Source organism: Microcebus murinus, chromosome 10 (genome assembly GCF_040939455.1).
Source record: "Microcebus murinus isolate Inina chromosome 10, M.murinus_Inina_mat1.0, whole genome shotgun sequence".
Taxonomy (NCBI): domain Eukaryota; kingdom Metazoa; phylum Chordata; class Mammalia; order Primates; family Cheirogaleidae; genus Microcebus; species Microcebus murinus.
The window spans coordinates 75,230,726-75,245,148 of record NC_134113.1 but is presented as its reverse complement, the minus strand read 5'-3'; the positions used below and the strand labels follow the sequence as shown (position 1 = coordinate 75,245,148).

The 14,423-nt window shown below is 32.0% G+C and overlaps 1 protein-coding gene across 2 annotated transcripts in view; it reads right to left on the bottom strand.

Moving 5' to 3' along the window:
* Positions 1–567: 567 nt before the first annotated feature.
* Positions 568–14,423, bottom strand: part of ERGIC2 (ERGIC and golgi 2) — a 37,070-nt gene continuing 23,214 nt past the window's right edge. For both annotated transcript variants that reach the window (XM_012747986.3, XM_076007533.1), the window contains exons 9-14: positions 9,787–9,842; positions 8,814–8,912; positions 5,833–5,930; positions 3,100–3,262; positions 1,985–2,067; positions 568–1,807 (exon numbers count right to left, since the gene is read on the bottom strand). In XM_012747986.3, coding sequence (XP_012603440.1) covers positions 1,745–1,807; positions 1,985–2,067; positions 3,100–3,262; positions 5,833–5,930; positions 8,814–8,912; positions 9,787–9,842 — 562 coding nt within the window. In that variant the 3' untranslated portion in view covers positions 568–1,744. The remainder of the gene's footprint in view (positions 1,808–1,984; positions 2,068–3,099; positions 3,263–5,832; positions 5,931–8,813; positions 8,913–9,786; positions 9,843–14,423) is intronic.

Sequence of the window (14,423 nt, the reverse complement as noted above, 5' to 3'; positions counted from 1 at the left end):
TATTTAAAATTCTAATTCTCTGCAGCTAAAATTCCTATTGTGAGATGTTCTGTTAGTTGCTAGTCTTAACTTTGCTAGAAATAATATCTAAAGAAATCAAAAGCCAGAGGCTCATTATTTGGAATTTTCTGGATTCAAAAATGTTTCAAAACATGTTATATCATTTAATCAGTTAACTTCATGGCTCTTAATGATACTGTGTATTTTAAACAAAGATGTTTGTTATTTTTTGCAAAATATCGTTCTACATAAACTTTATCACAAAGTAATTTTGTCACCATTTCTCCTCTCCATTATATTGTCTATCCTGTTTTTAAGAGAGCATTTTCTCTTTTAAACAAATAGCCAATTGAAAAACTGTAATTTGTGACATCCATTTTGTAACACCACCATTTTAAATCTAGTCTTTTAGTCTCGTTACTTGCTCAAGACTAAAATCTAGTCGTTTGATCGTGTTACTTACCTGGAATTTTGTTTCCCTATTTCCCTAAATGTTTTAAAATGTGGGCATTGGTTGATGATTCTTCTGTTATTAACCATTACAAAAGGAAAACTGATGTTGGCACACATATTCCAAATATAGTTTTTAATGGCACCTGGTAGCTCCCTCTCATTATTTTTTATCTTTTATATTCTGGAAATTTAAAAGCAACCCATAAATAGTAAGAAAGAACAACACAATCTAGCAAAACCAATCACATTCAGGACACCCTGAATGAAAATACTTCTTTCATAATCCAGTTTTACAGTTTAACGGACATTGCTTAATTAATATGGCACCTCTCAAATCTGACATTATCTTTTTGTGCTTCAAATTTCCTCACACTTCTATTTTATTTAAAATTACCCTGTTCCCCACTTAACCACATATATAAAATATTCTACTTTTAATATTTTACAAACTGATCATTTTCATTGCTAACCTTATATCCCCCAAAGTATACCAATAATGATCAGATTAGAAAAGTTGGCATCTTTTTTTAAAAAAAAAAAATTTGCTTTCTTTTCCCTGTATAAGTCTCCACTATACAATCTGTGAATGGTATCTCTGTTACATATCATAGCACCTACATACCTGCCCCTGTGAGAATTTACCTCAGTCTTCTAAGACTCTAATCTTGAACAGTTAGAAAAGTCAACAACCAGAGTTCAAAGAAAAGCAGTTACCTTCATAAGACCAAATTACTGGATAAGTGGTCTTGTCAATATGGCTTAACATTAATATGGCTATAACATAGGGACTAGTCCCTGTTTTTCTTTATTAACAATGTGACCTGGTCACAAGTTTTTAAAGTCTAGACTAGTTTTCCATATGTTTTCCATATTTTATTCTGACATCATAGCTTTAAAAACAGAAGGACGCAAACATTTGCACTTATCAATGCCTTTTTCTTTAGATTTGGTTTCACTTCTTTCCTTCAGGCTTTTTATCACCAAGAAGCAAGGTCTGATTTCCATACTGCCCATCTGCTGTGAAAGTATCAGAAGGAATCATCTTCAAAGCAATACTCCAGTTGGGCTTATTCACTGATTAGCTGCATAATTTCTTCTAGGACATTTGTAACAGACACAACATATATAGAATTTCAGTTTGGGGTTATTTTTCCTTTTCTTTTTTAAAATAAGTGTGTTTCCTGCTTCTCATTCATATTTCTGTTCTTTGAATATATTGCACAATATTTTATTATTAAAAAAGGTTTTTTATATCTCAGGCAAAAAGTTTTTCTCCTTCACTCGGGAGGTGCTAATGTGTATTATTTTCTAAAAGAGGTAAGTGGTTGTTTGTGTGGCCATCCTCAAAGGGGACCTAGGGAGAAAAAGGGGGGAAAAAAAAACCAAAGCATTAGTTTTATTCTGTACACTATTTCCTCTAACACAAAGCTTTATTTTGGGCAATTCTTTCTAGATAGCAAAAGCTATTCTTTAGACTTAACAATGACACTATGATTTAGAGATCACTACCGTGTATGCTAAGATCACTTACAGAATTGACAGGTTTATAAGATCCAAGTCTGAAACGACAGCAAATTATTTCGACTATAAATTTTCCAATTCCATGTAACATGCCTGTAACAAACAATAAGTTTATGCTCTTAATTAGATTATTTCCTAAATTGCTATGTAAGAGTAAAAATCTCAACTAATTATAATGGATAGATTAAGGAAGGAAACAAGGCAGTTTGTATTATTAACTTCCACTATTAAAAAATAATCAAGACACTTAAATTTGAAAACAAATGGATTTCTTTTCAAAATCACAAGGCCACATAATTCATGACCTGGACACAATCTTTTCAAGGTTTTCACACAACCACACAATTTTGAAACATAAATGATACCCAACACCACAAATTTAAGTAAATTTAAATAAATAATAAAGAATTTCATAAGGAAAGCTATTCAGCCATTTAAAAAATATGACTTTAAGTATATAAACTACCTAGCTCAGTCTAATACTGAATATGGACTAAAGATGAAGAAGGACAGTTTCCTTTCTTTGTCTTTTGTACTAAAGTCCCAATTTTCATGATTACAATTCTATAAATAACTTGAGAGAATTCCAGAATCTCAGGTCAAAACTCATAAAAACATTAGTGATTAAAAATCTAGTTTCATGTATTACATAGTTCAAAGTACTATGATTTTACATACGGTACAGTTAAAAATACCTTAAAAGAAAGGGAAAATTTGTATTCAAGTGTCCACTATTTCTAGGCATTTTCTCATTTAATCTTGTAATATACTTAGGTATTATTATTTCCATTTTTAATGTGTAGAAAATTTCAGAAAATGCAGGTGACCTATCCAATACTACCACCAAGTAACCAGAAGAAACTGGATTCAATTCTAGTTCTAATGTTAACTAACATCCAGAATCTTTCTAGCTCACCGTATAATCGCCTGTAAATCACTGAATGCATGAAATTACTTATGTTTAATGGTTAGGCAATATAATTTTAGAGCTTTGGAATTAAATAACAAAGAAAGAGTTCTTTAAATATTAAAACATGAAAATGTGTATATTTCTACCCTTTGAAGTAGAAGCACCTTAATTTAAGTAACACTCAGGAATTAGACTAAAAAGAAATGAATGCCAACCTGTTGTTGAAAAGATTCCTCCGATAATACCACAGAGTCTTACAAAAAACTGCCAGAATGGCATATGCTCCTCAGTAACTGTCACCATAAGAGAACTGAGATCGTATTTCATAAATATCCCAGAGACTCCATGGCTGCCTGCAGCATGGTTAATGATACGTTCCTAAAAGGAAGGAGACAGAGGAGATAGAGAGAAACAGAATTCATGTCTCAGGTTACTTGCATACACCCAACATTTGGCCCTACTGCAAAAAAGGGACATCAGATCTCCTCACAAAACCTCCTACTAGACTAAGCTCTTCAGAGACAAATTATTCTGTAATTTTTGTGTGGTTAGCTTTTGAAATCTTCAAAAAAGTAGGATCATTCTTTCCCAATTTCTCATAACGATTATCTTAAATATAAGTTTTTTACTGAACTCAAGACCTTGCGATTGTAAGTCATGTTCTTCATTGATCAAATCAATAAACTAAGTTTATACTTTGACAGACTTTTTGAATGTTTCTTTTTCAGGAATTCACAAAATAATTGTATTTATTTCTTGCCATTTAAGTGATCAGATTTAAAAACAATTTCTCTTTCTGTTGTTCATTTTAAAATATAGGAGATACAACATAGGAAGAAAACAAAATGCATTAATTTGAAAGATATCAATATTTGAGCTACTGGCTCAGTTTCAAAAGGATGTTTTTTAAAGGAGTAACTAAAATTACAAATTTATCTTATGTACACACTGAGCAAAAAAATATTCTATTTCATTCCATCCTGTTTATACTTCAAAATCAAGTTTGTAAACCTTTTAATAAATTTCTATTATAGTTACAACAACTATGCTTCTGGAGTACTTTGCTATGACTTTTGTGTCAGTCTCTACATATTTTTACCTAGCTATAACTGAACTATAAGCTTTAGGAATAAAAATAATGAGGTTAACTACTACAAAGGGAAATTAAAACAGTTTTATGTGGGGCATTATAAAAACCTTTCCCTATTAGAATAACTGAGCCTTATAACCCATTGATCAAATTTCCAATAAAGTGACCTTATCTAAAAGCTGTAAAATGCTCAGTATCATGCTGAAGTTAACAATATATTGTCACTACTTGTAAGAGTTGAAGCTGTTTTAGGGATCAGGGCATTTATGTAACAAGAGACTAATAATAATTCACTTTGGGTTCCAGGACTAACAATTGTCAACCTTCTCATTCCCTCCCCTCATCCCAACTTTACGAACTCTAGAAACTCTACTCCTTTTTTTAAGTGAAACAACTATTTGAGTCACCCTATCAGCATAAACACATTCCCCAAAGGTCAATGTTCTAGGATTCTACTATTTTTTTCTATTTAATTTTGTTATTTGAAAAATATATCCTGGAGATAATTTTATATCAGTATAGAGATATTCCTCATTCTTTTTTATTTTTATTTTTTTAACAGCTGCATGCTCCTCCATTGTGTAGATGTACCATTTGGGTTGTTTCTAGTCTTCTACCATTATAGGTAATAACACAATAACCTCATACACCCAAAATTTTTGTATTTTTCCCACTGTATCTTTGCAATAGATTTACTGAAGTGAGATTACTGGATTAAAGTGTAACTACCTATGCCATTCCGCAGATACTGCCAAACTCCCTTCCACAGAGACTATACCACTTTGCATTTCCCTAGCAAGTGGACTTGTTTTCCCCAAAGCCTTATCAATTGTGTATAGTCTTTCAGGTATTTGCCAATCTTACAAGTGAGAAGTGGTATCTCCCCACCACTACAGAAATATTAAAAAGCTTAATTTATACTTGCATAAACTTTACCTAGTTTCTGTCTGTGTGTGTAAACATACACATACATATATACATAATTGTATAAACTTGGTTTTCACCCCTAAGCCAATTGAAAACTGACAGATATATAACACGTCACCCCTAAAAACTTCAATACCTAATCTCCTAAGAACCAGAAAAATTACACAGTTATTGAGGGTGTGATCATCATAAGTTACAAGACTATCAAAAGAAAACTCCACATGGAGAGAAGCAAATTTTAAAAAGCACTTAAATTGTGCCTTAGAATTCTTCGGGATACAAGTGTTTGAATATTTGCCATTCTTAAATGCAAAAATAAGAAAACATGACCCCAAAGTAGATGAGAAATCTATTAAAGGATCCAATTCTAAAACTCTGCTCCTCATTGTCAATATTTATTTATTAATATGAGGCCATCACCCTGTGATAGCAGAACTGTCCTTCCTTTAAATCAGATGAATACAAAGCATTAATTTAGGAATGCAAGCCCTCTAAATTTGCTATCTAATCTACAATAACCATGCATGCCTCAGGGTAGCACATAAAAAAGAAAACCACAGAAATCAGAGAATCTGCTGCCAAATTAAGAACTGCTTATATCAATATAGGAGAAAGCCTATTATAAAATTAAGACATTAAGAATGAATTAATACCATCATAGATTAAAATGTTTAAGTCTTAATGGAATAGAAACAATTCAGATTTTCTTAGAAATCTATTTCTTTTCTTGCTCTAGAACATACTAATACCCATTCCTGATGTATTGTTGACTTAAAATAAAATAGTAATTCATTTCAAAACTTCCACAATTTTTAAAATGTTCTGGAAGGCACCAACTAAAACTCCAACTTTATTTTGTAGTCAGGGGACTCTGAAAGGCTTAAAAAAAAAAAAAATCACCAAATCATTTTACCAGTTGGAATCAACTTACCCTTTCTGTCACAGAAAACTGATGGGTGTCTGCTGAAATTTTATATGTATGTAGTTTTGTTGGCACAACTGTAATAAAATATTGGAACATCTGGTTGTCTAGAATAAAAGCAAAACATGTTTTTTCATTAATCCAACAGCAACAAAACTACTGCCCAATATATTCTTCTTCTATTAAATACATTTAACCTGAAAGTTTATGTTACATATGACTTAATGTCTAACAAAAAAAAATTTTTAAAGGAAGAACTGATGAAAGCAATATATTCATATTTCATAAAACAAGTTCTCAGGAAGCATAAAAGGGGTACATATACATATAAGATGTTTTTAAAAAATGAACTAGTGACTTAGATATCCTCATAATCATTATGATCCTTTTATCAAACATGGAAAAAAGAAGCATTTCTTTATAGCACAGAAACTAATAAGAGTGAAATAAAATTCCAATACAATAACCACCAAAAAGCACATTTTCACTTCTACTCCTATCTTAAGATATACTAATAAACCAAGATTGAATTAGTCAGCCTTTGAATAAAGGAACTGACAACACAGCAGGAAGATCACTAAAGAAATTACTCAATGATGGCCTGGGGTTACTGTGTGATCAAAAGGATCATTTTTATATAGTTACTTAGCATCTCTAGGTTTGATACAATTTTAAACACCAGTATATTACCAATTACTAATTAATTATAAACAGTTGACATAATATAAAACATGTTAATTCTCTAGGCTTATATTCTAAAACATTTGGAATTAGATACATCTATCTATAGTTTCAATCAGATAAGTAGATCTTTTTATTATCCTTTTCTTACAGATAAAGAAACCAAAGTACAGGGATGTTAAGAAAAGTGCCAAAGTCACTGGCTGAGTTCAAGTGGCAGGCTAGGACTTGAACCCAGGCAGTTTCACTCAAGGGGACAATGGTCTTAAATTTAAGGAGGAACTATCCTCCCAGATTTTCTAACTTGGGTTATGAAGTAGACACTTACACCCCGTAGGACTCTCCACTTCTCTCACACTCATGGAAGGAGTAATTCAACTGGCATACCTGGGAAAGTAGTTTTGTATGGCTAAGCCACTCAGCTAGAGAGTCTGGGCATCCTCTCTCTCTCAGGCCTTTAAGGCATACACATCTAGGTCCCTACAATTAGGAAAGTGACCTGTCCCTGTTATTTGACCAGCTGGCAGAGTAAGAAGATGTAATATGGAGTTTGGTTATCCAATTGTGGCAGCACATGTAAGTTGTGTTTTTCAGTCAGCTTCAGTAATAAAGCTGCCTGCAATGCTCTCAAAAAGATTATTACTGGGCTCACAATCACTTCATAAAAGTTTTTTTCAAATACCATAGCCTCTTCCACTCTCTTTCTCCTATCACAAGCAATCTCCTTTTATCTCCTCCACAGCCACTTGCCCTAATGCTTATCCCACCTAATGTATAAGATCTGAGCCCCTATAGGAATGTGTACTCTACGAAGAACAGGGACTACGTCTGTGTTGTTTATCACTGGGTCCCTGATGTCTCAAATAGTGTCTAACAAATACAAGGCACTCAATAAATACCTGTTGAAAAATAATACTTTCAAAAAAATGAACTTTATTAAAGTATAATGTACATATGATAAAATGTACCAACTTTAAATGTATGGTTCAATACATTTTGACAAATATATTCACCAGTAAGATCATAACAACAATCAAAATATAAAACATTTCTGAAACTTCAAAAAGTATCTTCAGACCCCTTTGTAGTCAATCCCCTATACCTCTGGTCCTACGCCAAACAATGATCTGCCTCCTACTTTCACAGAATAGTTCTGCCTCTTCTAGAATTTCATATAAATGGAACCATACAGTATGTACTTTTTTGTGTGTCTAGCCTCCTTTGATCAGCATAAATATTTATTTCTACCAACCTAAATTCTCTGTCTCTTACCTAAAGCAATTCAGAATAGGAGAGGAAAGAATAAAACTATTGATAGGAGGTAAAGAAGGTTAATGTCTCTTCAAACACTAACATTAAGCAAGCCTCTAACAAAAATAAAGCCTGTTTCAACTTTACCACATTTCACCTAGTACATGTACTACTATAATTTTCAAAAACATGAGCTTTGGAACAGTTTTTTCTATGTCAACTTACTACCCTAAATATTCTCATAGATAATGTTAGGGCAAAAGGGTGTCAACTTTGTCCACAACCAATAGATGGCTTATCAACTGAGGATGGTCTTCAGGTTCATCCTTTGAGTCACATTTTTGATGTAAGGTGAAACTTTACAACACAGAACTGTTGAATCTGTGCTTACTTTTGAGTTGTTTTACAAATAAACACCATCATGTCATAAACAGAGAGAAAACAGAAAGTGAGAGGAGAAAAAGGTGTCCAACTATTAAGCATTTATGAAAAAAAAAAAGGATAAAACTGAGAGTAGTGAGGCAATAACCAATGCTATACACATGGGTGGAATAATTAGATTTGGAGAAAAATGAAGGACAAAGAGAATCAAATTACATGTAAACAGTGAAGTGCCAACATAATCCATTATAACCAACAAGAGTCAAAGAAGTGTGTCTATAAAATTCTCCAGAGAGGTTTCTAAAATGGTAAAAACGCATTTTAGAACTTTGAACCTATACAAAGAAGAAAATTCTTCTTATAATGTTGAAACTTTGTTTTGTTCTTATTCTTTCATGAATATGAAAAAGTGCAATTATGTCCTATTAAAACATTAAACTTTCATATATTTAGAGTACTTAAATTCTCCTCCTCCTACCTACTTTTAACTTGAACTTCATTATTCTGTTCTATGGCTCATTTTTTAACATTCAAATTTCATCTGATACTAGGACAAAAATCTCTCCACATACATCTCACTCATCAACCACTTAAAGATTATCTTCATAACGGGGCTTTAAGTGTTGTAAGAATAATTTCCTACATGTAAATTCTAATAGTAACTATTAAATACTTACGATCTACAGCAATTTTTTCAGTTCCATCTAAGGGATTAATAATTCCTGGAACAAGCTCTCCAAAAGACAAATGGTCTATTCTGTGAGAAAAATTGTAAGCTAAGAGGAAAAAACAAAACAAAAACAACTAAGTAGAGAAGTTATATTCCTCAAAACCATGTTATAGCTTGGTTTATATTCTTATCTATTCTCAAATGAAAATATTTAAAATCTGTAAGTATAATAATATAGTATCTGAAACCACATTATTTTGAGAAATATATCTATAAATATATGGGAATACATAAAAGTAAATTCTGATAAAACACTGTATCTCAAATTGCATAATTATGTATAAATTAACTTTTAAGAAATAATATTACCCTAATTCTGAGAGCCAAAAATATACATTTTTCCTGGTTCAAATCTTCATACAGTACTAGGACTGTGTTGTAGGAAGTGGAATGATTTCCATGTAACCAAATAATAAAACTGATCAGATATATTTTTATACATACTGCTAACTATAAACAAACTGATTTTTTATGGAATCTATTACTTGTTTTGTCCTCTAAAGCAGACTTTAAAAACTTAAGTCTTATGACAATCTTTACACTGAACTAACTTGAATACCTTTATGAATGAGTCTATATATCAGTATTTATATTTATAAATTGAAATAAGCTGCAAATATATTGTCATTGTCCCTAAAAATTAGCAGAAATGTGTACAAAGTTACAGAAAATATGCCTAGGCTTTCCTTCCTAACCTCAGCAATTCTGAGCTATGACCAAATAGAAATACAGGTGGCTTTAAGACAAGAAAGAATGGATTTAAGTCAATAAATTTAATAATTTATTTTCTCCTTTGTTTGCATATCTGTTTTTAAAACAGCTCACTTTTAAAGGCCTACCTTGTACCTGCACTTAAAAAAAAAAAAATCACTTTTTTTCAAGGACATCTTCACTGAAAAAAAATTTCAGAAACTGCTTACAGTCATGGTTGACGAGTGCTGCCAAATGTGCATGACCTCGAGGATGTGGAATTGCCCTAAAAGGAAGAAAAGAATATTAAAGTAATAACATTTGAATATATAACTAATTAAAATCACAAAGCGGATCTTTTCTAAAGTTATATAATTATTCTTAGTACAAAATAACCTAAGAATGTATTTGGCCTATGAGTAGGCAGACAAATTTACTTATCTTAGTAATGCAACAAACTGAGCATTGACAAATACTTTCTGTAAAAAGCCAGATAGTAAATTTTTTAGGCTTTGTGGGCCAAGATGCAAAATCAAGTATATTATGTGGTTGCATGACAAAAGAGAAAACAAATTTTCACAAACTTTTTCTTAATGAAATTCAAAATATAATAGAAACAATTGAGTACTTTCTTTGTAATATGAGTGATTTGCAGGGAGGTTATATTTTACTTGGTTGGGGTTTAGAGTTAATGTTCTCTATTTTCAAAACTGATCATAAATGTTTATCTGCTAATGATTTAGAATGAATTTTTACATATTTCATTTTTGAAAACAGTAATCTACGAGCATATGTTTGAGTTGAGCATGTTCATTGCTTGGAAGGCATTTATCAAACTCTTATTAATTTCTCTTGGTATGTGCTTGCCTAAACATGTCATTACATTGCAGATTAAGAATTTCCAATTTAAGGAAGAATTTCCTCAATCACACAGTTAAATGAATTTTAAAACACAGAAATTTCTTTCTCACTTGTATCAAGGTCTGAACACTTCTGGCACTACAGTTTGAGGTCAGAAAATACATCCATGTATAAGAATGGAGATTCTTGTTTTAATTTTCAATAGCACAAGCTATCAAAGCATGAAAAGCAAAGAAAACCATTCAAAAATCACTTAAATTATTTGTCATTGAAATAACTTAACCACAATACAAATTTCATATATAAGTATTGGTTTTGCCTCATAATTCATGTTAAATTCATTAAAAAAATTATTGAGTCTGCATAAAACGTAATTTCCAAAGCTATTCAGCATTCCATAATTGTAGTTGATGGTAGTTTTCTCATTCAGAAAAATTTCAATCTTGACCCTGAGCTCAAAAAAACTGCAAGAAAACTTTACTGCTACTAAGCCATCAAACTGCTATGAAGTAGGACAAGTTGGAATATTCAGCTTTTATTTCTGACAAAAATCCATGGAAATGACAATATTAGATCCCTGAGAGCAAATGAAGTTCACTGTTGCCACTATCAGTTCAAACTGCAAGATAAATTAAAATATTTTCTGCAGAGTGCTACTTGATGATATGATGGATAACCAGAGGCTTTAAACACCTTACATTTTCACAAGGTTTGAAAATGCATCCAAAGAAGCCTTTTTCTGCTCCATACACCAGCATCAGCTAAACACAGTTGTAATACATCTTACCAGATTCCACTTTACATTGCACTGAATTTGTGTTCTCCCAATTTCTTTAAAAATATTCTTGCCTGTAGTTGTTCTATGCAGGCTATTCAGAGACACAAACTTTTTGACATAGTATAACACTGCAATGCAGTAATACACATGGCACTTGAATGCTGTCAAGTTCAAATTGCAATACTGCAACTTGTAGCACCACAAAATGATGAGAGAGTCATATACTGTCTCTGTTGGAGTTACTCAACTCTGGTATTGTAGTGTAGTGAAGTCAGCCATATGTAAACACATAAGCATGACTATGATGTAATAAAACTTTATTTTTTTGGATGCAATTTAAATTTCATATATATTTCATGTATTAAATTATTCCCCTTCTGATTTCTTTTCAAACAATTAAAAAACATAAAAACCATGCTTAGCTCATGGGCCACACTAAAACAGGTAATAGTGGGCTGAATTTGGTACAGAGGCTGTAGTTTGTCTATCCCTGCAATAAACCTTTGTTCTGTTGCATACACTGTAATTTCTCTAATTTTTGTTTTTAATTCCTTTATATTTCTAAGGATAACTACTATCCTTCCCTGTTCTTAATTTTTAAAAAATTCTAAATATCACCTTGAAGATTTCCTTAAATTATCCATCATCCCTGCTTTACCCAGTTAGCAATTCTAGCAATTAACTAAAAATATGAAAACAAAAACTCTCCATAAGATTCTTCTTTCTTTACTTGTAACCAATTAAATGTCACTGTCAAGTTTTACAATATGCCCTATTAGGTCTAAACATTTGTTTAATTCGTTCTAAATGGTATCTGGCAGAACACCAGGCACTTTTTAAAAGGCAATAAAATGGTTAGGAAAATGTGTTAACATCTAATACAAAGTATACTAAAATCTTTTACAACAATTCATCTCCTTATATATGAGAATGACTGGTAGTTGAGTTTGGTAAAGTACCCTGTGTTCACGGTGAAGTATATTACCCCAAACTCACTACTAAAAAGAAAGCTGTTACAGGTTACTACTATCCTCACTCATATCATCACTCTACTAGTGTTCCTACTATAGTTTTCAAACAAACATATTCGGAGAAAGGTTTCCTAAATAACCAAATTACAGTATTATAGGTTGAATATCCTTATCCAAAACACTTGGGACCAGAAGTGTTTCCAATTGTTGAATATCTGCATTATACTTACCGGCTGGGCATCCCTAATCTGAAAATCCAAAATCTGACCTGTTCCAATGAGTATTTCCTTCGAACATCGTGTAGATGCACAAAAAGTTTTGCACTTTGGAACATTTCACATTTTTGGATTAGGGATGCTCCACCTATATATCTTAGTTCAATGGTCTTTCACCACCCTGGTTTTTACTCTGAGAAGAACAGAGGAACTGTTTGAAAATATACTTCTATTTTTTTTTTTTTTGGTTAAAAGACACATTTAAAACATTTATGAAATAATATCATAATCATCTTCTTCAAAAAATTAAAAACGAAAAGTCAAATTAAATCACCCTAATACAGATGACTGTAGTTCTCTGACACTTTTTAAAACTCTTCATAGGGATCAGATATTCAGAATTTACCTATTTATTTCCTGGGATATTATATGTTCTATCCCATCAGACAGAAATCTAGCCTGAGTGATTTTCAGTGGAGGAAAAAGTTATTCCGAAAATTGATAGGGTGGGTGAAGGGAGGCATTTTGGATTGTCACAATTATTGGGGAGGAGTTGCTATTGGCATTTACTGGACAGTAGCCAGGAAAGCAACACATCCTGCAATGAAAGTGACAGTCTCACACAAAAAAGATTTCCCCAGGTCTTGTGTGACTTCCAAATGTTCTAAGAGATACTTATATATGTGGAAAAACTTTTTTGTGATGATGTGAGTCTAGAACTGAACTCCATTTAGCTATACAAAGTACATGTTGTAGTTTCAATATACACTAAATTTCCCAGGAAACTAAGTTATACTCTGTTTTGTTCACAATATTATAAATAGTACACTATATCAGAATACCATCTCATCAACAGAAATGCCAATCATGGTATCTGAGTGGCCAATGCATCTGTTTCAGTCTACATTTAAGGCTATTATATATCCAGTGATTCTACAAATAAGTGAGAAGCATCTACCTATTTCATTGCGGTTTCTAGTGTATTTATGCTTAAGCATATTGAAATACACATTACATTATAAAGTATGTTCTTTTTATTACTCATTTATATCACAGTTGAGAATGACACTGTGTTTGAAAGGTAATATGAGATCTTCAAAAAGAACAATATTGAACTTGAGAAACCTAATACCACAAAATTAGGGGTGGGTTTATAGGATATCTCTGAGATAAAGTACAAACCAAATGCTTTTTCATTTGGCCTTTCTAACTGATACTCTGAGTGATCCCTGGAGAGAGAAATGAAATTGGGTAAAGACCAAAAGCAAACAAAAAAGGCCATAATATAGAGGCCCACATAGTATTTGTCAAAGGTTCCCTCTGAGTTAGTCTTGGACTAGAATATTGTTTGTATACAAAGGTGCAATAAAATGTAAAATTCTTTGAGCCAATTGTTATTTGTTGCCTCTATGATACTAAGAAATTCCAAGGTTCCCAGCAATAGGTTGGACTGGAGATCAGTAATAGTAACAAAACAACAAAACATGAATTTTAAGGGTAGTGGGACAACAAAGAAAAAAAAAATAGAATGTTTGATCTGATTATGTAAACACTGAAATTGTTTTTTTATAAACCTAATGCGCTCTCTCTCCCTCTATTAAAAAAAAAACCTCAAGCCATGCTCTTTTCTGCTGCATGCCCTTCCCCTCCTTTAAATATGAAATTTCCAATCCTCCACTAATGTTCAAAGGTTTTCCTCGATAAAGCCTCTGCTGACATGTACAAAGTAAAGCAAGTACCTTGTTATATAGTCTCTTATCAGCCATACTTATTTACAGCCTCAATACAACTATAATTAAATAATTATTAGTGTATTCACTGTTTAAAGTTTGGAATCTCTTATACAATGTCAGCATCCTAAGTGCAAAAACCCTTTCTGTTTTTTTCACTGTTTTATCTTTAGTGTCTAGCATGGTACTTTGCACATAGCAAGTACTCAAAAAAATATCTTGTACAATGAAGAACTGTGTGGCTCAGCAACTCTATATGGAAAAGAGGGAGGGAGGGAAGGATCTATGTATTCATTGGAAATTTATGACAAT